The sequence below is a fragment of the Eleginops maclovinus genome, chromosome 2, assembly GCF_036324505.1.
Source record: "Eleginops maclovinus isolate JMC-PN-2008 ecotype Puerto Natales chromosome 2, JC_Emac_rtc_rv5, whole genome shotgun sequence".
Classification (NCBI taxonomy): Eukaryota; Metazoa; Chordata; class Actinopteri; order Perciformes; family Eleginopidae; genus Eleginops; species Eleginops maclovinus.
In genome coordinates, this window is record NC_086350.1 from 28,908,724 (window position 1) to 28,934,074 (window position 25,351).

General features: G+C 40.0%; 3 protein-coding genes across 3 annotated transcripts in view; 2 read left to right on the forward strand and 1 right to left on the reverse strand.

The window, feature by feature from the left end:
• ppfibp2b (PPFIA binding protein 2b) overlaps positions 1-10,696 on the forward strand; it is an 80,537-nt gene extending 69,841 nt beyond the window's left edge. Inside the window, exons 18-26 of the mRNA XM_063898105.1 lie at positions 3,429-3,552; positions 3,708-3,827; positions 6,346-6,496; positions 7,251-7,362; positions 7,446-7,534; positions 7,764-7,886; positions 8,026-8,151; positions 8,223-8,411; positions 10,133-10,696. Coding sequence (XP_063754175.1) covers positions 3,429-3,552; positions 3,708-3,827; positions 6,346-6,496; positions 7,251-7,362; positions 7,446-7,534; positions 7,764-7,886; positions 8,026-8,151; positions 8,223-8,411; positions 10,133-10,273 — 1,175 coding nt within the window. The 3' untranslated portion in view covers positions 10,274-10,696. The remainder of the gene's footprint in view (positions 1-3,428; positions 3,553-3,707; positions 3,828-6,345; positions 6,497-7,250; positions 7,363-7,445; positions 7,535-7,763; positions 7,887-8,025; positions 8,152-8,222; positions 8,412-10,132) is intronic.
• A 1,027-nt stretch (positions 10,697-11,723) lies between these two features.
• Positions 11,724-17,100, forward strand: rep15 (RAB15 effector protein). Its single transcript, XM_063898116.1, has 3 exons — positions 11,724-14,472; positions 14,630-14,916; positions 15,772-17,100. The coding sequence occupies exons 2-3, from the start codon at positions 14,644-14,646 to the stop codon at positions 16,315-16,317; spliced, it is 819 nt and encodes a 272-aa protein (XP_063754186.1). The 5' UTR covers positions 11,724-14,472; positions 14,630-14,643; the 3' UTR covers positions 16,318-17,100.
• A 5,334-nt stretch (positions 17,101-22,434) lies between these two features.
• On the reverse strand, positions 22,435-24,812 carry LOC134859909 (protein O-glucosyltransferase 3-like; the record flags this gene model as incomplete). The annotated part of the gene is given in 5 exon segments (XM_063876693.1): positions 22,435-22,848; positions 22,981-23,177; positions 24,284-24,488; positions 24,640-24,794; positions 24,797-24,812. Coding segments are annotated over 5 exon segments (987 nt in total), but the record flags the coding sequence as incomplete, so codon positions are not given.
• Positions 24,813-25,351: the final 539 nt, after the last annotated feature.

Genomic DNA, 25,351 nt, shown 5'->3' on the forward strand with positions numbered 1-25,351 from the left:
TGGCGGCTCCTGAAAAAAATCTCAGTGGGGGCATTTCTTTTCTGATAATGATTAAGGTGACCCATTCAATAGGTACATTAAGCAAGACCATATCAATTTGTTGTTAGACGATTAACTCAGACAGAGATCCCTCTTTTGTCCACTAGACGGCAACACACAACAGAAATATTTCCCCTCTAGCTACATAAGTTACAGGTGGAAAGCTATGGAAGAAAGTTGCATCCAGGAGTCTCTATGAGCAGAAATGGTGTGGGTCCACAATGAATTATTCTGCTTATTATTATATTAATTATTTACATGAATCCAATGATGTATGATGTAAAATAGCTAAACAGGCCAAAAGATATGTTCAGAAACAACATAAAGACAGGGGCAGCATGTTAAGTCAAGTATTTATTGACTGAACACCATAGCATGTTTTAGATGCTCATCAAAAACTTCATCTAACTGTGCCATGAAGTCGACCAGTCCGAGAAAAATGCCAGGGTTGGTGGAGCCCTCAGTTTCATCTTTGCCTCGCAAAGCTAGCTCAAACACCCCACAGAATTTCACACACTGGACAAGCCGGTTGAGGATGTGACGGTTCTTCCTCGCTTGTGGCGACGAACGGCTAGCGTGTATCCCTCATCCAGTTGAGTGGCACTGTTCATCCTCCCAAAAGACGAAATCTCAAGCAGCTATCCATGTGGATCTTTGACAGCTCATGTGTCTTTATTTTTTCAGATAGATGGTGCATATCTGTTACACCAGTCGACGTCCAAGCATTGCTGTCTGCCGTGCCACCTTCAGGGTGAAAAAGTAGGCAGGGATAGCAGAAGACTGCATTGGCTACTTCACAGCCTGCTAGCCATATTTTTCGCTCATACCAATTTGTAGAAAATCCTCGGGTGTAGGTCTTCCCCCCCTTTCTAGAAATTTGTTGAATGGTTAAATTTGGTCTTGGAGGTTCTGATTGTTTTAATGCCAATTTAACTGGATTTGCAAGCCGACTAAAAGGAACTTCTTTCAAAGACACAATGGAATTGCACTGAACGCTAGCCATCTTGAGAGTAGTGAGTGACTGATGAAGAAGCTCCCCACTTTTTTTCTCAGTTACGTATGACGAAAGCGCGTAAATGCAAGCCCTCCCGGAACCCATAGCGATTGCATTGAAAGCTCTGATATTTGAAAAAAATGCATTTTACATGAGAGTCTATGACAGAACCCTGGCGATTTTCAACCTGACTGAAATCCCACCTAAAGGGGTGGGACTATGTGAAGCACGACTTTAGTCTGTTTGGAGAATGACGTTTTTGACAGATCTAGCGTCTAGAATACTGATTACGACTGCTGCTGTGTTAGAAAAAAAATGCCCTCTTTTTCCCGTTGGTAGTGCGTCGCCCGAATCGCCCTAATACACAAACCGCCCCTGTAGGTGTGTAGGTGTGTGTTGTACAGTGTGTAGGTGTGTGTGTGTGTGTGTGTGTGTGTGTGTGTGTGTGTGTGTGTGTGTGTGTGTGTGTGTGTGTGTGTGCGTGTATGCGGTGGACTGACAGGACGGGTCTCAGTTGGTCTGGTTTCCCCTGTTTACTTGGAATAATTGTAAATAAAACCGTTGGCCCGTAATTTCATTTCCCCATTGCTGCGCATATCCTGTGGGCGCTAAGACGCGAGGCGAGGAGTCGAAGACGGGGCAAATGAAAAATGAGAAAGGACTTATTGTCACTTGTTTGCCATTTGCTCTTGGGTCTGTGGAACATCGTTTACCTAACTTGCCATAATATAGCATGGGTCGTATTTTTTCTCAGATGCTTAGGTTACCTTACCAAGCTTTTGCAGATGCATAAGCCCTGGTGTATACATATATACAGGATTTATAAAGAGGGTGTGACTAATCTTGTATTGCGTTATTTTTGCCTGCCTTTTCCACTTCACTTATCACCTATGCCACAGGATCCCCGGAAAACATGCCCTCTGTGATGTTGGTGTGTATTGCATCTGAACCTCAGTATTTGTCGGTTCTTGAATGCATTATTGTTATTAACAAAGAATGGATGCATACATTTCTGTACAAGTAACATCAAATAATGGAAACTGAATGTGCAGCTAAGGATCATTCAGAAAAAAAAAAAACATCATCAATCGTATCATGTTTCCATCGCCCATCAGACATAAAGCCACATTTAGGGGTTGCATTCATTGTCTCTTACCAACCTGTCTGCTGTTTTGTGCGTGAAGGGAGTGTTTTTGGTTCAAGTTTCAAGGGTTTTTCTTATCATGTGCACAGTAGCTACAGTGTAGTTATGGCGATGAAAATCTTGGTCCTGAACACTTCCAACAATGCAACATATTATATATAAGACAAAATAAGAAAAAATAAATAAACTAATAATAGTGCAAAATGAAACAGAGTCGGATAAATTTGAAAAAAATAGTGCCGGTTATGTTGCTAGACCAGTCTATAAGTAGTGCAGAGGAAGTATATACATATACATGTCAGTAAAATAAATAAACACAATAGGCTCAATGATGCAGAGAGTGTTGAAAGTGACCAAGTAATGCAGGATTCTATGTACATTTAATTAGAATAAAATATACAACTAAAGAATGTAAGGTTAAATATTGTACAGTGAAATCCCGTCAAAAATACACTTATCTACTATTAAATGTGTCACCGGTGTGTAAGTAGACTCACAAAGTGTCAGAAAATACAACCCTCACTCTTTCCTCCTTACCCACATATCTAAAAATGGGGGTACAAACGAGCTGATCCAGATTTGCTGCCGATATGACCTCATATCGGAAATGTGGGCTGGCTTTACATTGAACTCCTGGCAACGTTCCGCCAACGTGACACGTCCCAACCTATCGTCCGCAATGAACAGTGGCAAGCTGAATCCCCTCTGCAGCACCTCTGTGTGTCTGTGTGTTCAGCAGGATGTCTGCAGAAGGGACTTAGAGTTGTTTTACATATACTACATATAATGTCACTGTTCTAGCGGTAAACACTGAGAAGTGTTTCAGAAATAATGCTGGATGTGGTTTGGAACACAATATTGCGTTTAATCACGGCAGCGTTTAGCTGATAATCTCCCGGGAGAAAACTCTCTTCAGAGGAGAGATCAGCAGCTAGTTCATTTAAAGCTAAAGTCACAGAATCAGCACTTCAGTAACAGGGCTGAAATAGAGGGGAATGAGGCATGCTACAAGGGGTGATCTATTTGGTATTTTGAGCAAAACACTTCACAGTGAAATGTTGTATAGATATGGCCCTACAATGTATTGTTGACATATAGCTTAATATGAGACCTTTAAATAAGCTACTAATGTAAGAGAAAACAGGAAAACCATTTGGTATAGTGTCATTTGATTTGGTTGATGGTCCACATTTTCTCCTTACTCTGCTGAACCCAAGGGTCATTGTTCTCTTTTGTGTTTTTTTCTGGCAGAGCACCCTGAAAAGCTTGAGGAGTTTGTTCTGTCAGATCATTCCCCCCTTTCCTCTGGAGTGCCATCCCCTGTCTCACCAGAGAACAGGACGAGTCAGAAAGGCATAAGGAAACTCTGGGGAAAGTACGTTTTAAAGATCTCTCTGTGTAGTATACATTGCTGATCTGATTCTGATTCCTGATTATACAGTATACATACATAAACATACAGACGCCACACACAGAAGTGACAGGCAGGGATATATTTTCCTTCACACAAAGTGTTTCTGATGTCCCCAGGATACGTCACAGCCAATCAGGCAATCCTGCCCAGGGTCATGACCCCGAGCTGGGAGAGTTCAAGAGAGGGGGTTTCAGAGCTACAGCTGGACCAAGACTGGCCCGTTCAGGGAACACACGGTATATAACACAATTATACTTACGTATAAAGATATATTTTTTAATAGATCCCTGAGAAGCAAGTTGCTGATCCATTGTGTATGTTTGAAAAATAAAACCCCTAATTACATGTTATAGGTACTACAAAGGTGGTTATTAGGTCTCTGTTTACCCAGGTTTCTTCCTGAGGCTCTGTGCATGTTCTCTTAAATAATTGGTGCGTCATCTGACTCTTCTACCGTATGAAAAATGATCAACAACCTCTGACGATATGCCTTGTTACAATATGTTGTGTTTTCAGTACATAATTCCCCCAATAGATGGCAGGGTAGACACTGATAGGTTTAAATGTATGTTATGCATAATGATAAGTAAAGTGAAGAAGTCAAAGTTGATACTAGCGTATCACTCGTTCGTTCAATTAGATCAATTAAGCAACCTGTGATGGGAGGAATACTGGAATAAATGTAGTATTACTGTAAAAGTGATTTATTTGAAGTAAACTCAATGCAACCTGTGCCTCCCATTTAATTCTCACTTGACAACTGCACGTTCTGCAGCTCTTAGCTTTAAACTTGATGCAGCAGATTGAAACGTTATACTCAAGAACTGCATTAGGGTCTAACACCGGAATCAATTTGGATCTATAGCAAATTAAAATAAAGTGAAATCAAATGTAATGATTTAATATTATTTGGGATAGATACCAACAGACTGACAATCTGTTAAAGCTGCAATATATAAGCAGTTTAAAATGTGTCACAAAAACACAAAGTGGTGAAATTATGGTTTGCTGGAATTGTACCTTACTTCATATGCAAGTAAACATCATACTGAGGGAAAATATAGTACATTATTGATGTTTGCCACATGCAAATTTGTAGGATATTTCTTTGAGAGCCAATGTGGAAAAATACTCAGAGAACACTGACATTAAAAATAAATAAATACTGTATAATAAAACTGAATATACACTTAGTAGGGGGAGGAAAGTAGGTGAGAGTAGGTGCAATGTAACTTCCTTTAAAATAACAATAAAATAAAACAGTATGTTTGTCAGATGTTCTGCATCACCGATACTGATTTTCTTAAACGAACAAGTATTCGGCCAGTTTGAATTTTGAAATTAGAAATTTAGTGTGATTTTTTTGGGGATACTATACTATACTAACAGAACACCTCCGACAGTTTTTATCTGTCAGTTTCAAGTTTGGTCAGTACTTTCTAAAGACCTTAAGAATGAAAAGATCTATCTATAAAATGAAATTCCCTTGACATGGAGTCGTGGCCATTTTGAGACATTTGCCATAAAACAGGAAGTGGTAGTAACTTGAAAGTTCAAGCTTGAAACTGATTGAAGTTTCTTGTACTAAATAAGGCTCCATGTTCACAAAGCGTCTTTTTCTGGCCACCAGAGTCTTTTTCTCTGCAACTCCTTTTTTGCCTCTACTCTCAATGATTGGGATGTTTCTCTAATGCCCCTTTTTCCACCAAACTGGATCCGGTGCTTTTCTGGTTCTAGCCTATAGCACCCCTTGTGTTTCCACCGCCCAGAGGCCGAGTGGAGCTCAAGTGGAGCTGCGTCATTGTTTGCGTCATGCCGTAACCATTAACGTGCCCTCTTATGACTGATTCATATTCACTGTCTGACTGTCACACGAGCAGCTGATGCATACCCCCCCCCCTCCCCATAACTGAATGTGTTTCAGTCTGAATTGACGCTGTTTGACATCAAAACACTGTTATGAAAGTGTCTCTGGCATTAGAGAGGTGATGTTAGCATAGCAAGTGAGGCTACTCTGATTATCTTCACTACTTTGCTATCCTATTGTGGCATGAGCCGTTTTGTACAGGCATATTTTACCGGCGTAGTTTTTGTTATGATTTTACTTCTGATGGCAACCTGTGGAGCACCATGTATTGATTCCATCCAATAGCTGCAATAATACAAAACAACAGGAGAACGTCTGCCTGCTCTTCACAATGATCAATCACAGTGAACGGATAGTGACTAAAATAAGGTAAAAAATAAACAACATCTCACTGAGCCTGGTTAGTGTTGCCTGACTTTATAAAATGTGTGTTTATAAGTGTGTGGTCGCGTTGTAGTCACTTTGCTCTGCGATACTGCTTGTTACAACTTGTACTCGCTGTATTCGCCATGAACTGTTATTGCTCAGGTTAATCGCCCCCCTCCGAAGTAAGCATGACGTATTGGTTCGTGTTGGATGTTGGATCTGGCCGGGCAGCCAAGTGGGGCCAGAAAGATCTGTTTTTTCGGCGCTTAAAGCCGACGCCGCTGCGGTGGAAACACGAAAAACCAGATCTTTATCGGCTCCGGCTCCAGCTCCAGCTCCGGGTTAGTGGAAAAACGGCATTAATGTTTCAATAAAGTGAGCACTCCTTTTTTGGAACAGAAAAAAAGCTAATATTAGCTTGAGCCAACTTTAGACTGTACGTGGCTCCAGGTCCATTAGTCTAATCTTTAAACATGATTATCTGTTCTCTGTTGATCCTTTCTTAATTTGTTCCATGTCAGAGACCTGAAGTTGCCTTTTTGTAAGTGGAGCAAAGAGCAGGTGTGTGACTGGCTGGAGGAAATTGGACTCGGTCAGTATGGCATCCTCGCTTGCCATTGGGTCACCAGTGGCGATACTCTACTGTCTGCCACCCTGCAAGACATAGAGAAGGTACATAGACAGACACACACACACACACACACATAAAGTCACACTACTGTTCATGCTGCATGGATCCGTTGGTCTACTTCACAAAAAATCTTCTATTCATCCTGTCAAATCTTTTTCAGTCCTACCTGGCTGATCCATGATGCTCACTGCCTTTATCACTTTCACATTGCTCACCTTAGACCCCTGGGCCTCTCTGTCACCAGGATCATCTTTTGTTCATTCACTCTAATGGAAATATGTTTTTTCTTTCTCAGGTGAATCTGTAGGATTTCAGCAGTGGTGGAATGTTACTCAGTGCATTTACTCAAGAACTGTACTCAAGCATATTTTTTTTACATATTTGTACTGTACTAAGTATTAAGTACATATTTCTTCTCATTGTACGATTACTTTTGCATATAAAGTACAATTTCAAGGTAGTTGTACTTTAACTAGGTATTTATTTTATGCTACATTATACTACACCTCATGTTTGCTTTAGTTACTTTACATATACAGAATATTAGCTAACACAAAATATGAATCATCTGATAAATAAACATTGACATATAATAATGGTTAAGATTAACTGCAGCAGCATGTAAAGTCATTAAAAATAGCTCCATCTAGTACTTGATACTTTAAATATATTTTGAAGCTGATACTTGATGAACTTTTAATGAAGTAACAGACTATTTAACAATTAAGTATTGCTACTCTAAGTAATTCTCTCAAGGTGTAATATATAGTATTTTATCTGTCACTGTGTCTCCAGGAGCTGGCGATAAAGAATCGGCTCCACAGGAAAAAACTCCAATTGGCCATTAAGACGATCAGCAGCAAACAGCCTGAGAAGTCTGCAGAGCTCGATTACATCTGGGTCACTCGTACGCATTTAGAACACACACTCATAATAAAACATAAATCCGAAGATGACCTACATTAAAACGGGATATTTTATGTTCCAAAGGTTGGCTCGATGACATCGGACTCCCTCAATACAAAGACCAGTTTAATGAAGGAAGAGTTGATGGGCAGATGCTGCAGTTCCTCACTGTGGTATGTTTTGAATAATCATAAAATGAATGATCGAATAACAGCTGATTGACACAATGCTTAAAAGGTCAAAAGGATTCATCCAATTTTAGTTTATTTTCCGGATTATACAAGGAATTTAAAACACATGACGTTTGCTTTATGGATTAAAGTTGAAATACCAGTTACTTCAATACTGAGACTAAATGCTCTTCGTCTGTTTTCTTTGTTGAACTTCCTCTCTTATTTTCAGAATGAATTGTTATTCCTTAAAGTGACCAGCCAGCTGCATCACCTCAGCATCAAGTGTGCCATTCATGTTCTCCATTTCAACAAGTTCAATTCCAACTGCCTCAAACGCAGGCCCAGCAATCAGGTAGTCGGGTTTGCTGTGTGTGAGTTGTGTTGTTTGAAAGAAGAAAGGAAACTTCTGCCCCAAACTCTCTGTCCATCAATCAAGGTGTGTGTGTGTGTGTGTGTACGTGCGCGCGTGCGTGCGTGTGTGTGTTTTACAGAACCAGTTGGCTCCAAGTGAGGTTATCCAGTGGTCCAACCATCGAGTCATGGAGTGGTTAAGATCTGTGGACCTGGCAGAGTACGCACCAAACTTGAGGGGCAGTGGCGTGCACGGAGGACTGCTGGTGAGTACACATATCACTTGTAAGTTGAAGAAAATGCTCCAGAAAGCGTCCTAAATGTATCTTTACTCTAGATGTTGGAGCCTCGGTTTAACTCAGAAACGCTGGCCATGTTGCTAAACATCCCACCTCAGAAAACACTGCTGAGACGCCACCTAACAACCAACTTTAACAACCTTGTGGGCACAGAGGCTCATCATGAGAAGAAGGTGTACACTGAGGCAATGGGGTACACCCCACTCAGCATCACAGCTAAAGTCAAGGTAAGACAATGCATGTGCAAGTACCATTTTAAAGTTTGGAGTGGAAAATGAATTACTTGCACCTCTCTTCCTGCATGCTGAAAAAAGGCACTTTAATCTGTGGTAAGACCTGGGTGTGTCAGCACAGTTGAGGCTCTGAGCCTCTAAAGTATGTTTAAGCCTGTGACATCATTCTCTGCTGTCACAGGCTGAAACCTACTTTAGAGTATGGGAGAGCTTTAAACCCTCCGCTGTTCCTATCCTTCTCTGCAGGATGATCCATCATAACCAGTGTTGGGTGTAATGCGTTACAAAAGTAACAGAGTTACAATAATGTATTACTTATGACTGTAACGCAGTAATATAACACATTACTTATCACATTTTGGTAATATAATACCTGTTACAATTCTCAGTAACGCACGTTTACAACACATTTTAACCCAAATGAAGTGGTGTTTTGTTTTTTAAGAATTCATCAACATAGCGAGACATTCCGACACCAGAGAACCAATTGTGCGGGTAGAATAGTAAGCCTGTTTACTATTGGTAAAGATGCCTACAGAAACAGATTCCACTTTTGCAAGATATATTATTTAGCCCAGTTAAACGGAGCATGAGTTTAAGTTCAAGGCTTAGTCGTGGGGGACAGGGGCTGAAGTTGGGTGGGTGTTGCATCACTGCTTTTTGCAGATGATGTGGTTCTGATGGCTTCCTCGGACTGCGACCTTCAGCATTCACTGCACTCGCAGCCGATTGTGAAGCAGTTTGGAAGAGGATCAGCACCTCCAAATCTAAGGCCGTGGTTTTCAGCAGGAAAGCGATGGACTGTCGACAGTAGGGATTGAGTACTTACCCCCAAGTGAAGGAGTTCAAGTATCTTGTTCTTAGAGCGGCAGGAGGGGTATTGCAGTCGTTTTAACTGCACCGTTGTGACGAAAAGAGAGCTGAGCCAGAAGGCAAAGCTTTCTGTCTACCAGGCCATTTTTGTTCCTGCCCTCACCTATGGACATGAAGGATGGGTCATGACCAAAAGAACGAGATCGCGGATACAAACGGCCGAAATGGGATTTGTCCTTAGGGATAAGGTGAGAAGTTCAGTCATCCGGGAGGGACTCGGAGTAGAACCGCTGCTCCTTTGCGTTGAAAGCAGCCAGTTGAGGTGGTTCGGGCACCTAGTGAGGATGCCACCTGGGCGCCTCCCTAGAGAGGTGTTCCAGGCACGTCCAGCTGGGAAGACACCGAGGGGTAGACATAGGATCAGGTGGAGGGATTATATCTCTTCGCTGGCCTGGGAGTGCCTTGGAATCCCCCAGTCAGAGCTGGTTGATGTGGCCAGGGAAAGGAAAGTTTGGGGCTCTCTGCTGGAGCTGTTACCTCCGCGACCCTGACGGAAGCGGGAGAAGATGGATGGATGGATGGATGGATGGATGGATGGATGGATGGATGGATGGATGGATGGATGGTTATATACATATAGACGTATTCACATAGTGTATATTATGTACAGTATATGTTTAAGTCTGTAGTGACTTGGCTTTGGCACTGGACAGTCAGACCATGTACGGACAGTGCAATGAAATCTAGAGAGGGGGAGTGGACCCCCACACTGCTTCCCAGGAACTTTAAAGTATCTTCTCACTGTTTCCAGTTCTAGGATGGGTTAAATTATGTGTGTGTAGTGCTGTGTACGTATGTGAAGATTGAACGTCATATCCTTTATTCTTCTCTTTTATTTGCAGCCAAAGAAGTTGGGCTTCACTAACTTGACTCATCCCAGGAGGAGGCGGCCAGATGAATCCAAAGACTACGTGTGTCCAATAGAGTCGTCCTTGACTCCTTCAGGGCTGTCTGAAGTGAACGGGGTGCAGGTGCGGCCCTAAGCTGGCTTGAGAGTTCTGAGCCCAGTCCTGGACAGAGAGTCAGACTGCCCCAGTGCCCAGGTTAGGATGGATGAGAGCAGAGATGACCAATCGCCATGACAACATTGCAATACTGTATCAACGCTCTTTTTATCGACCATCAGCCTTCATTGCTTCTGCTCGGCTTCCTCTGCTTGCCAATAATACCTCAGCCTCCTCCTTCCTGATCCTCTAAACCCCAGCCTGTGCCTTACAAATGAAGAGATGCAGGGATGCCCAGATAAATTGCTGCCTCTCATCAAGGGTAAAATGAGACAATTAAACTATACAATTCCAGTCAGACCAGCCAACGTCCACCCGAAGCCTGTGCCATGATGTAACTCATCAGCATCTCTCTAGTCTCCACCCAACTAATGAGTAAATAAAATGATGTCTTGTAAAGTATTGAGTTATTTTCCTCTTATTTTTGGACCACCAACAGATGATTATATGCGTTTGTCATCTTGTCATTTACAACTTTGATATTCTAGTTCATTACCATCATTCTGCCATGCGGTTAATACACTTGTGCAATATGTGCATAAGAATTATTTTTCTAAATATGTATGTCATTGCAGAACAAACACTAGCATGTTTAGTTTGAACCTGAGGTCGTTATTTTGTACTGTCATTTTCATATAAGCTGTAATAGTATATTTATTGATGGTAAAACCTTACTCCGTAAAGGAAGCTTACAGGTGTCAATGATACAGACTATTTAATAAAAAATCACGTACGTGTAAATTTGATAAAATAAATATTTAGCATTTTCGAAGGACATGTACAGTATAAACTTCAGGAAGTAAACATATGGGCTGTTTTCAGGGTCCCCTATTCATAAATCATCTTAACAGGCAATCGCGCTTCTAAATGAATACAAATAAGATAAAAAGCGAAACAGATGTCTGAGTAACCTGCTTCAACTACTAACCCGTTTTTATCATCATCATCATCATCATCATCATCATCATCATCATCATCATCATCATCATCATCATCATCATCATCATCATCATCATCATCATCACCATCTCTATCATTACATAATAATTCTCATCATCACCCTCATGTTGTCATGGCTGCGCTCCATTAACTTCTCAATATGACATGGCATGTTTGAGTTCATCACAAACATGCATCACTACCGTCAGTCATGTAATGCAAATAGGATTAATTGGTATAGACTGAAGCCAAGGAAACTCATCATCATTTCACTCAAAGTACATCAATAAAAGTTATAATGGGTTGGTGAGGTAGTGTATGTATTTGTGTGTGTTGTAGATGGCGATTACAGCGATGACTTTGTTGCAAACAGAAGCTCTGTCTGAAAGCATGGCCAACCTCGTAGAAAGCAGCAATCTGCTGGTAAACCAAGAAACCTTCTACTCTTCGGGATTGACAGACATTTGAATCACTCAGATGAAAAACTCTCTCGTTTTCTGAGAGAGAAACCCTTTCAAACAGATGTCTAAAGAGAGTAACCTGCTCGCTGTTATTTTGCTAGCTGTTGTAGTCTACATTGCTCAGGCAGATTTAATAAATATCTTTAATTATTTATGTAGAACGGCATCACTCTACTTTAGCTATCAACTCGAATTTTATCTTTAATAAAATACGTTATTAGAACATTTAATAAGGTTGGGGCACCACTCTCTAATAAGAGAGAAAACATGATAGTTTAATCAATTATTATATTCTCATAATCTGAAGGTTGGAATTGACTCGGTGAACAGCGGCGGATTTTCCCAACACAAAAACACATTAATAGGTCCTTTATAAATGAAAACGTATTAACTACTGAGATTATACAACACTAAAGAAAACATAAGTATCACACAAATAATATGAAAGGCGAATGTAAGTATTGAATGTTACACAATATTTATTGACAGTAAATCAGATGGTTGGCAAATACTGAAACGTTTAGTAGGAAAGATGCAGGGAACTTTTTGGGGAGTTTTAACCATAATCTCACCTGAAATCACTTACTAAAAATGAGCCTAACCCAAGTATACAAATTGCATTTGCCTTACTCATCGATGAGCGGCAGAGCGGGTGGTGGCATTGTGAGGAAGGGGGACCTGGCGGAGGTAGCGGCCTTGGGTCAGATGCAGTCCGGTCTCGGCCGAGACTTCGGCCCTAATAGCGGCACAGTTTGGGGCTAGGTTCTGTAGGTGGCAGTGGACCCTGTGTCTCGCGACCACAGTCCAGCAGTTCTTAACTGCAGGTCTGCACATCAGAGTCCGGAAACTGACGATCCGTTTGTGCTGTTTTCTTCTGCTTCTTAGAGTGCATGGGAGGGAACAGCGGGGAATTCTTTCAAAGTCTTTAAGCACATCTTCTGTAGTATATCTGTAAACCAATAAATGAATAGAGAATAAGGTTACATGTTAGCGTTATCTCAAATCTGTGTCCTTGGGGAGGACCATAGCCTGCCTTCCATTGTTCAAAGTGTCCTCACAGACGGTACGTCTCGAGGAGGGGGAATAAGTGGAGGTCAGTGGAGCATCAAGTCACATGTTTTTTTGTGTACTTAATGGCAAATGGTCCTTTGCTGCTTTACAATGTCTCCGGCTTTGTTATCAGTGCAGAGCAGAACATTGAGTAATACTGGTGCTTATTCCCCTTGATCTTCTCTTAGAGTGTCATTGTGATGTTAGCCATCACTCTGAGAGTGAGCTGTCCGCATGTGTGATTCACGTTACACTGCAATCAGGCAGATGCAAGTCTTGGCTCTTTTGCTCCTGCTGTGTTTGCAGAAGTCATCTCAATAATTAAACCCTGAAGGCTTTGGATCAAAAACACGTCAAACCGTTTATTGGTAGTCACCTAAATCAACATCTCCACTGAACTAGTTTAGCGTTGAGATCTTACAAGAAACACTTTGACCATATTTTATTACTGATTAAAGAGTTTTATTTAAAGTTAAATATTCAGTCGTTGAAATGTGCAAAGAGGAAATTATTTTTACATTTGGTTTTCATTTTTAAAAGAACAAACTTATACCATTGTCATTTTCATTATTTCAACAGAGCAATTAAAAATACTATTAAGCTTCCTTGGAGACTGTTTGATATCAATGCACGAAAAGCACAGGTGTATTGTATACAGTGGAGGAAATAAGTATTGGATCCCCTGCCAATTTAGTTAGTTTACACACTTACAAAGAAATGAACAGTCTGTCATTTTTATGGTAGGTTTATTTTAACACATCTCAGGAGGGATTTTGGTCTACTCCTCTCTGCAGATCCTCTCAAAATCCTTAAGGTTTGGAGGCTGATGATTGGCCACTGGAAGTTTCAGCTCCCTCCAAAGATTTTCTATGGGATGGTGGTCCGGACACTGGCTAGGCCCCTCCATCACCTTAATGGGCTTCTTCTTTAGCCACTCCTTAGTTGCCTTGGCCGTATGTTTTGGGTCATTGACGAGCTGGAAGACCTATCCATGTCCCATTTTCAGTGTCCTGGCTGTGGGAAGAATATCAGTCAATATTTTACGGTACATGGCCCCTTCCATCCTCCCCTCGATGCAGTGAATCACCCTGTCTCCTTAGCAGGGAAACCGCCCCCAAAGCATAATGTTTCCACCTCCATGCTTGACGCTGGGGATGGTGTTCTTGGGGTAATAGTCAGCATTTCTATTCCTCCAAACACGACATGTCCAGTTGATGCCAAAGAGCTTGATTTTTGTCTCAGGTGACCACATCAGCTTCCCATAAGCCTTCTCTGAATCATTCAGAGGTTTATTGGCAGACTTCAGACGGCCTGTACATGTTAATCTTTCGCTATGAAAACAAAAATGAAATGTTCTTCTCATTTTCTAAAATGACATTAAAATCTATTTTGATCCAGACTTGAAGCAGCTGAAACTCATCTGTGCTTCCTTCTAAAAAAACACCGTAGAGCAATGTGTTTACCCATCAAACCCTTCAGGCTTACCAAGGTTAACTGGTAAGATGAGTCTTTGTGTACCTAGCCTTCCTAAAATTTGACAAGTTGCAGACACCACACCCTTGTTAACACAGTCAGCAGAAACACCCCTCGAAACCTGGGATAACAAATCCTCTTTATTCTACCGAAGGTTCAGTAAATGTCAGGCGACCATTCATATGCTGTGTATCTCAGATAGGACGGGAGCAGAAGGCAGGTAGAGTATTTGGAAATACAGAAACTTTGATCCTGGTGAGTATCTACAATAATTTTGTATGCCTTTTTTTCAAAACAGATTTTAGACCACGTTATTTTCTACTGTATACTAATACAGTAATGCACTAGCATTACATAGTTTGACTCACTTGGTTACTCACTGTAAAATAAAAGACAGTCCATATCTTTCCAGTGTATCAGTCCACTATGGGCCAGACCATCAGCAAACCCACCAACCCCTTCCAGAACTCCAACTTCTCTTTAAAGCACAGCTCCCCCAGCCGTCCCTTCAACGAACAGAACATGGCCCCTCGACCAAGCATCTTCTCCACATTAAGAAGGCCCCTCATCACCAAAACTAATGATTTCATACCACTCTTCAATGACTGCATCTCTGCCGCCGCATCAAGAACTCAAGAATACCTCCTTTTCAAAGACCCAGAGGACAAGCTCCATGCAAGCCCTGAGGTGCTCACCCAGGTAGGCCATCCTTTGATAGCTGTGATCTTAACAATCTTAAACCTTTAATGACTACAGGTCATAAAGATAGTGCAATTACATACAGTATATTGAACTCTTTGGTGTTGGTTCTCTTTCCCTTTCTATTGCAGAAATAGTACATAATACAAATGATATTTGTATTATCTTAGACACATTTTCAGGGATGAGATAATTTATTTCACCCAAAAACCTCACAATTATTACCTATGCCTTTATACCTAGTTGATTAGATCAATGTAATACCTTGCTCCCTGGCATCAGTAAAAAAAATCCCTCTCCCACCTCCAGCTCAGCCAAACTATCCTGCTAAGATTTCAACCCTAGGAAATATGACCACATATCCTAGTTTTTTTACACAGGCTACCTGTTTCTTTTTGAATTTATATGAATTTGTATTAATTAATTACAAAGCCCTGAGATGCATCATCCTAAACTATTTATTAGACCTCTTGCTGTCCTACAGTATGTCCCTTACTGCAGCCTGAGATCTTCGGATTCGTGTCCAAATACATGCACAAAGGGGACGAGGCCTTTGTAATTAGGATCAGGGCTGCAAACTCTTTTTAGTCTTTTAGATTGAATTTTTTTATTTATGTCTTATGACATTTTGTGTGTATTATTTTGTGTTTGTTATTCTTGCTGTTAGACCATTACAGTTTAATTATTTTGTGTTTAATAGATATTATAATATTATAATCCTTTATGGACTTGCTAACTATGTTTTAAAGGAGCTTTATAATCAAAGAAGGAAAAGGTATACTTAAAAAATTTGAAGAATTTTTTGTATTCCAAAATGTCTTTTAGATGGTCTATAAACATCTCGCCCTTTAACAGGTCTTCCTAATGACCTACATCTCTCAGAGTGTCAGCCTGAACATGACAGACAGATTCAACTGCACGGCCATGACGCCTGAGCAGCGCATCCTCTTGGGGGCTGACTGGGTCTGGGCCATGCTGGAAAAGCCCACAAAGAACCCTCGGATCCAGATCGCTGTGCAGGTCCTGCACCTGCCTGACAGGGAGGATGCTGAGGAAAACAGCATCCCCCAAGAGGCCTGCAGCGAGTCCATCCAGATTGCAAAAAATGAGTCCAGTAACAAGACCACATACGAGAGAATGGTTGACTTCTGCACATCCATTGGCAAGGACTGCTACGCCCTCTTCTTGTTCTTGGGAAAGAAAAACGACAAGGGGAATATCTATGGAGTCCTCAGCAACAACTTTGAGGCTGCAATCGGAAAGTGCAACAAGATTGACAGACCTTTTATCGAAAACTTCTTCAGAGGCTCAAGGTATCTCCATACACCTCCAGGAATGATGCAAGCAATTGTGACCAAAAAAGAGGGGGACTCACTCACTCTCATGGTTAAATTCAGCTAAAACAAAGCGCGTTTAAAGTTTTAATGACCAATAAGGTGATATATTGTCATGGTAGTAAAACTTTACGTGGTAAACTTTATTCACAAAAATGTTGAGTTTGACATAGTGTAATATCTTTGAAAGAAAATGCCTATAATATTTTCAGTGTGTCAACTTCACAACATGATAACTGGATTAAAAACAGAAAACAATTATACCTTAAGTTGAAATAAGTGGAATTGTTTAAGCACCTCATGATTAGGGTTTGGAAGAGGATCACAACAAAAACTATTTGGACTCATGTATAACTTTTAAAATGAATGAAATCTGGAAATCACTTAAATGTTTTCTGCTGTCTTCTACTCCTGCTGTAAGAGCTTTTTGAAAATAAAAAAATACTTCAGTAGTTATTGGAGGAAAGGCTCAAATGACGCTAACTAATTGTAAGCATCATAAGTATAAATGTTACAAGATTAATGTGTAGGTACAGATGTGTTTAACTGCTCTCCAGTGAAAACACATCTGTATGTTTCTCAAATCACTTAACCTGGTGTTTAAAGTGCCAAGATGGACAGCAATCACCATAACAGCAATGTCATTTTCTCACCGGTTTGCTGTTAGACAACTTGTTTATAATCAACCTGAGCTACAATACCAATAACTGTGTGTATGTACTTGTTGTGTAAATACAAATATTCAAGCATAATCTCAGAATAATTTCTTGAGGTAAATGTTCTTGTTGTCTTTGAATTTGCATTGCAAATTGTAATGAGTTTAAATAAAGAGTCTAGCATTTCTGTAAAATTGTGGCATTTTTTAGGGATTAGTAGATAAGAAACATGTTAATGTAAGGGCTGATGAGTCATTGATTTACACAAACACACTAACAGAGACACAAAAACACTAACACAGACACTAACACATTGAAATACATTCCAATATGATGAATATAAAAATGAAAGAGTAAATGGTAAGAAAACATATTTTGTGTTATGATTTCTGTCTAAAACAGGTACACAATCTCCTCATTTATCAACATTTTTAGGTGTTTAACAAGTTATTGTATGGATATGAAAATAGTGTGGATCTCTCTTATTATTGTAACAAAACAAATTCATTTAAATATACATACTGTAAGGGCTGTCGAAGTTAATGCCTTATTAACGCATTAACTCATTTCCTTTTAACAGCACCAAGATTAACTTCTGGAGAATCTTTGTTGTGGATTGTTACAAAAACAATTATTTTTATTGTACTTAATAAACATTATTGGTCAATTATAATAATTCAATACTTATTATTTATAATAAATAAACAATTGTTAATAAATAGTAATAAAACAATTATTATTTATAATAAATCAATAACTTATAATAAATAAACCTTGTTTATTATATCATTTATAATCAAAACTATTTATAAATTATAATAATGATAACATTATTATTTATAATAGATACATCATTTATAATAAATAAACATTGTTTATTTATAGTTAAACAACATTTATAATTTAGGTAACCAATCAAATTTGTCCACTCGTAAAATATCCCGTTACGGTACTTTTAGAATACATTTAATGTGCAAATAATTTGCGATTATTAACTATGGACAATCATGCAATTAATCACATTCAATATGTTAATTTGAGATTTTTGGGGCCACATAATTAATGCAAGCAAAATGATGAGTGCCCATTACAAATTTAGAAAGTCGGAAATTTGGTCACATATGGAGCATTGTGAGAAACACAAAAAAGCATCTTACAGGCCCATTGTAGTGTTCTCATGCAGTGGGTTGAAACTCTGATGTAAAGATGTGGTGGCATATCAATGATGACAGGAGGCACAGCAGCTCTCTGTCTGATAAAAAACTTTTCATGACAACTTATATATTTACTTTAATTCATTCACAATGTGGTATAATGACACAATAACAGGCTACAGATACGGATACGGACAGGCGCCGGGATGATTTGACTGAGGGAGAAATATTTTTCATCATATCAAACAGATTTAACTATGGAATATCATGTAGACATGCTAAATAATATAATATGCATTTGTATTTATATACAGTAACAGTCAACAGTTTGGACACAGCTTCTCATTCAGTGTTTTTATTGCAACATCATCCACTTACAATACAGTACAGAATAAAACACAGGTTGCACAACATTTTAAATTAATTAAATCTCTCTACCCTACACCCACCCCCCACTCAATATACAGTAACTCCCATACAACATGTAAGAAAGAGCCAATGGTTCCCTGGGGACAAAATGAACAGTAAGGGTCAGGTGCCAATCCCATCCTGTGACTAATTATCAGTGTTGGATATGGCAAAATTTGAGATTTATATACTGATGGTTTGGGTTTTTTGAAGCACCTGTAACATTAACTCAAATTGCATCCCAATCCAATTCTTGTCCCAAAGTTGACATTTCCCTATCCCATGCTTTCATGCCTGATGTAGGCATATATTTCTGGGAGTTAAGATTGATATGAATAAATGAAACTATTTGTTTGGGAGCACTCTGCACCAAATTCAGAATAGGATATTCTTTCAAATCTGACCCCCAGGGAACCCCATAGGCTTTACATGTCAGCGTTGGGTGACAGGACCCAAATGCAGAGAAACAACGGGAGGCAGGTATGAGGATTTGAACTAAAGGCGAGCTTTATTTAAGAAAAAGCTGTTAACGAACACAAAAAGGCAAGGTACCAAAAGCAGAAAAGTAGCAAAGAAAACTATGACAAACCAAAAGACCAGGTAGGACAAGGGAAGAAAGACCAGGACACGCCACAAGGAACAGATTCTTGGGAAAGACGGACGGACAGGAACAAGCAGGTAACATAGACGGGAACAGGCACAGAACATGGACAAGACCAGGTTGGAAACGACGACCGGACAAGAGACAAAAGGCGAACTAAGATTAAATACCAAGGGTAATCACATGACAATACACAGCTGGAGAGGGGAGGAGAAACACAGGGGCAACAGGTGAAGAAAATGACACAATCACCCTTCACTGATGCAACTTCTCTCAACACATCAACTTCCAAACACACAGCTATGGTCACATCCTGGACTTGGTCTGCTCCACTGGTCTCACCATCCACCATCTGTCCAGCCTTAATCTCCACATCTCCGATCACCCGGCCATCATCATGGACATCAACATCCCCATCCACGCCCACAAGCAAAAACGTATAAAAACCTACAGAAATCGCAAATTCATCAGTCCTTCAGCAATCACTGCCTCCATTACCTGCATTACCCATTAGTTTCCCTTGGCAAAATCATTTGTCGCCACAACCTTCAATTTCACTGCTAGGCAGATGACATCAGACTTTATATCTAAAAAAAAAAACATGACCCCAACAACACACTCCACTCTCGCCAACTGTCTCTCAGAAATAAAAGCATGGATGCAAACAAAATATCTTCAACTCAACAGTGACAACTCAGACATCATCCTCATCGGCCTCCCATCAAGTACCAAAACCATCCAGAATTTCAACTTCACCTTTGACAGCAACACTCTATCCCCACCCTCTCATCACAACTCGGAGTCATCTTGGACAGTGAGCTCAAATTCAATCACCACATAAATCACCACCTCAAAAACATTGCCCGCATCCGCCCATCACTCTCCTCCTCTGCTGCTAAAACCCTGATTCATGCATTCATCACATCACAACTGGACTACTGGTATACGTTTTACCATCCAACCTCCTCAATAAAATGCAATACATCCAGCATGCCTCCTCACCCACACCCGCTCCCAAGACCACATCACTCCCGTCCTCCAGAACCTCCACTGGCTCCCCGTCCGCCAACGAATCGACTTCAAAGTCCTCCTCATCACCCACAAAGCCCTCAACCACCAGGCCCCCTCCTACCTCACAGACCTGCTGCACCAACACACCCCTTCCCGCTGCCTCCGCTCATCAGAAGCCAACCTCCTATCCATCCCCACCACACCTGGGGGGACAGAACCTTCTCATTCGCTGCCCCCTCCCTCTAGAGCTCACTCCCACAACCCATCAGAGACTGTACTGACCACACCACCTTCAAGAAACTAATGTCTTCAACAGGCTTTTAATGTGTGATTGTTGTTACATTGCTCGGTTTTAATGTGACTTTATTTATTTGTTGTCTTTTTATGTATCTCTGTAAAGCACCTGTAAAAGTGCTTATAAAGTAAATCTATTATTGTTATTATTATTATTATTATAAAGGAAACAGAGGGTCTCCTTGGCTTGTACCCCGCTGTATGTCAAATAAGTCAGAGAAGCTTCCTCCCACAGATACTCGGGCTGTAGGATCCGCATACAGTGTTTGAATCATGTTTATACAGTACATTTAACTCCACATTTAAGTTCTTTAAGAACCCTCCATAGACACACAGGGATTGTTGTAATTCGCCTGTTTTACCACTGTGATATGCACATTCATGATTTGCACGTCAGGTCTGGACTCTGTGGTGGCCAATCCATGTGTGAAAAAGATGTCTCATGCTCCCTGAACCACTCTTTCACAATTTGAGGCCGATGGATTGTCATCATGGTACAAAATCCATTGATGGAATAACCTGGTGATTCAATATATTCAGGTAGTCAGCTGACCTCATTCTTTGGGCACATTGCTGAACCTAGACCAGACCAACTGCAGCAACCCCAGATCATAGCACTGCCCCCACAGGCTTGTACAGTAGGCACTATGCATGACGGGTGCATCACTTCAGCCGCCTTTCTTCTTACCCTGATGCGCCCACCACTCTGGAACAGGGTAAATCTGGACTCATCAGACCACATGACCTTCTTCCATTGCTCCAGAGTCCAATCTTTACGCTCCCTAGCATATTGAAGCCATTTTTTTCTGATTAGCCTCACTGACAAGTGGTTTTCTTACGGCTTACGTGCGTGTGGAAATGCTCTTACTTTCACTACTAAACATAGCCGTGAGTTCTGCTGTTGTTTTTCTACCATTTGATTTCACCAAACCTTTAAGTGATCGCCGATCACGATCATTCAAGATTTTTTTCCGACCACATTCCTTCCTGGAAGATGATTTTTCCCCACTGTCCTTCCAGTTTTTAATAATGCGTTGGACTGTTCTTAACCCCGTTTTAGTAGTTTCAGCAATATCCTTAGATGCTTTCTCTGCTTAATGCATGCCAATAATTTGACCCTTCTGAAACAGATTAACATCTTTTCCACAACCACAGGATATGTCTTTCCACATGACTGTTTAACAAATGAGAAGCTACTCACTGCATCAGTTAGGGTTCAATAACTTGTTGACAGCTGAAACATAATCACTCATGCAGTAATTATCCAATGGGAGGCTCTCACCTATTTGCTTGGTTAAATCCAGGTGGTGACCTTGTTTTTGGCCGGGCAGTGTATGAAGCAAACTGGAAACAGCGTCGGAGATGGAACCCCTTCATTACTATGAGATTTTCTCAGTGGAGCATGAAACGGAAATGGAGCAGCTGTAGATAAAAAAAGTACCCGTCTGGGCCAAGCGAGAATGAGCACTAAAATTTTCCTTTAAGCCTGGCCTCCAATCTCCCGCTCTTGACTCAGTCAAATGAATAGAAAGGGAAAATAACTCTGGATTCAACTTTTAAGCATTTTTCAAAACTTGAATACCCTAATGATTCAAAAAGCTGCAATACAAGGATCTGCTGAATTACTGACATCTCTTTCCCAATGTACGTCACGGTTTAGTTCAGGAGTGAAGTACCACTGTTTGGACACTATGCAAATCTGCTTGAATGGCCGGCATTCTTACTGCGGGCTTGCGCAAGTTGAGCAGAAAGAGGCAGTTCATGTCTTACTTTTCGTTTCAGGCTTAAATTGATTATGCATGAGTCTAGCCTCGGCCAGATGTTCTACCTGTGTTTGTTTAGTTGTAGAACACTTTTCCTTTGTGACTTATTAATATTAATGATCTTTCCAGGAATTATTTTAAAATGTATTTATTTTAAAGTAATATGTATATTTAAACAATTATAATTCAATGAAAAAACATGTTTAGAAAACAGAAATGATATCGTCTGTTTTTCTGCATTACTAACTACAGCTTTACAAAAAGGTGCAAACAACGATTCAACACAAAACAAACTAACTAACAACACGTTTTTAAAAAAATGTCATTGTTTTGTTGAAAGAAATATCCTGCAGCCTTGTCTTTGAAATTATTTTTTTTATTAATCTGTCCAGTTTGCCGCTCTGAGTACATTTGCAGTACTCTGTAGTAGTAAAAGTACAGTCTGCTTGGCTGCAGCAACTCTCGGACCATTGTCTGACCTACTCTGGCGATCTCTTGTGCTTCAGCGTCGTTCTCTTTAGCCCATTTGATTTTTTCCAAAAGGTCCGACAGGTTTCTCCTAATGGGAACGTAGTGAGTGCCTGCTTCCAGATGGCTGTAAAAATATTCATAATAATGTGAGTCCTGCTTCAGAACCAAACTGTTCCCGAGCATCAAGTAAGGAAATCGATATGCTGCCACTGTTCCATCTATGTTCACCTGGTACTTGTACTAAAAGAGAGAAAAGTGTAAAACACAATAATAATATAATGCAATACATAAAATCAAGAGAATAGCACCTGCCTCAAAGACAAGTTACACAAAGAGCTTTGACTGAAAGTTAATTAGAAGGAAATATCTCACCTTGAAGAAGTCAAAGAATCCAACAAGTGGAACTTTGCCAACAAGTTTTTCCCTTTCCCTGAAGAAGAACCATCCTGTGATGCCTGCGTCCAACAGCTCAGGGATTTTCTTGGACTGAGAGACCAGTTGAAGGCGCTCCTCTCTACTGTCCCGGCCACGGAAAAATGCCTGATTGGTTTTGTTCATCCATGGCGGTCCTGGAAAGTGTTTCAAATATTATCCCAAAAATGAACAAAATATGAGGTTATGACTTCTAAAGTTCTATACCTGATAGTTTAATATTCCATAACATATGTTGTTGTTGATTGTTTTACATTCTAAAACAACCCAATATAGTGTTTGTTTCAAAGCCCACTAGGTGGAAGGACTTTTAATCTTTATACATAACATACCTGTATGTACTTTTTTAAAGTATCTATACTGTACAATTAGCATCATAATATCTATTGAGTTCTTTTTTCGACCTTTAACTTATTTTGTTTCATTTTAGTGATGGCAATCTCCTTAATCCTAATCAAAATGTACTAGAAGTAATGGAAAGTAGGCAACAAAAATACTTTAAGACCCAGCATGTTTTGCAAAGATTTTCCGTTTTATACAGCGATATATAATTGGAATGACCAATTCTATATTCATTCTTTTCTCAGAATTCGACAGTGTGTACAGCAAATGTCAACTTATCTTAGAATTACTACAGAGGACCCCTTCTCCAATGACAGAAAATTGTTACTAAATCATCATTATTAATCTTGGAAGCAACTATGTGGCGGGTCAAACGGAATTACTATCATTATGCTTTACTATCCTGATATGACGTTGTTACTAATTTGGAGCTCCAAATAAAGCAAAAGCTTTCTGCAGCCACAGGACCTGTTGACTCCCAAGAGGATGATATTTTCAATAATTATTTTTTTTTGGTTGCATGATCTATGTGTTTCTGGAACCCAAACAACTCAAAAAATGTTTCAAATTACTTAGTTTAACTATCATTTATATTATATGAAAATGTAAGTTTATTCACTTTAAAGTAATAAGCCAGGGCCTTGAATTAGATCAAATAGCTAAAGGACAAGTTGTTAAAGGGAATTTTTAATACACAAAATTGTCACATAATTGCATACATAGTGACTTTGTTCAAAAACTCTGCCTGTTCTGTGGCTATAGCATTTCAAATTTGATGTCTGCAGGGAAAAATTGTCTGAACCAAAAACTGAAAGGTAACTTACACAGATGAATATAACATTCAGTATTTAAACTTCACTTTCTGGCTTCAACAGGCCTCAGGTGTGTGTTTGTGTGTTACCTGTGTTTCCCTGGACAGATAGCAAGTCATTGGTGACACCTCTCATGGTCTCCAGGGTGGAGTGTGTGACTTTGTAAGTGTGGAGAACAATGTCCCGTGTGTCTACTGAGCCGCACCACGACAAGGCTGGAACAGTATTTGCCGTCCTTGTCTCCAAAGGCCAGTCGCCAACATTGATGTAAAACTCCACATCAGACAACCTGACCTTTACCAACAAATTAAATATCCCCGGTAATTTAAATCAGCAACCGGAAACAAGCAGTCTTTTGTCAGTTATACTAAGACACTTCATGTCTTGAAGTAGTCAACATACAACTATGATTATTAAACATCCATACACTCACTGACAACCTTACCTTTCTTGTAAGAGATAGCAGCATTTCATCAGAGAACATCTTGAAGTCTGTGTATTTTCCCAGACTGCGGCTATACAGCTGGTTATTGATGATGGCGTAGTGAATGATTCCACATCTGCTGGCGAATCTGTGAGGCATTTCCTGTCTTAGACGATGCAGGTTGGAAAAGATTGAAAGTCACATTATATTCAGCATGAGGAGTTACCTTATACGCAAAGCATACAGCAGTTTAATAACTGTTGTTATTAAACTTGTGCGCACATTCAATTCTCATCATGAATCATCATCATGAACAGTGTATATAACTAACATCTTAGGAACATGGAATTTTTAATGAGTATACAAATTTGACACAATATATACATTTTGATATATCGTCTGCAATAATAATTATTTTAATTTGCAGAAATATGACTGTGACCGGCTCAATAACAATTAGTTTTACAGCAAGCACTTATTGTGCATAGATGTGGCATCCTGGTGAGAAAAGTGCCATGACCAATAACATACCATATCTAATAGCAATACATTAAAGCTTTTTTTTTTTTTTTTGGTTCATTTAGTTGTGAGTGTGTCTGGGCTCCTGAACCAGCCTCATCAGTCTCGGACAGTATCTCGGCTCCGAACCGTAGTTGGGATGCTCACTGGCCTTTGAATGTCTGCTCGTTGTCAGGCTGGTAACCAGCCGCCCAGGCTATTTTTACCTTAACAA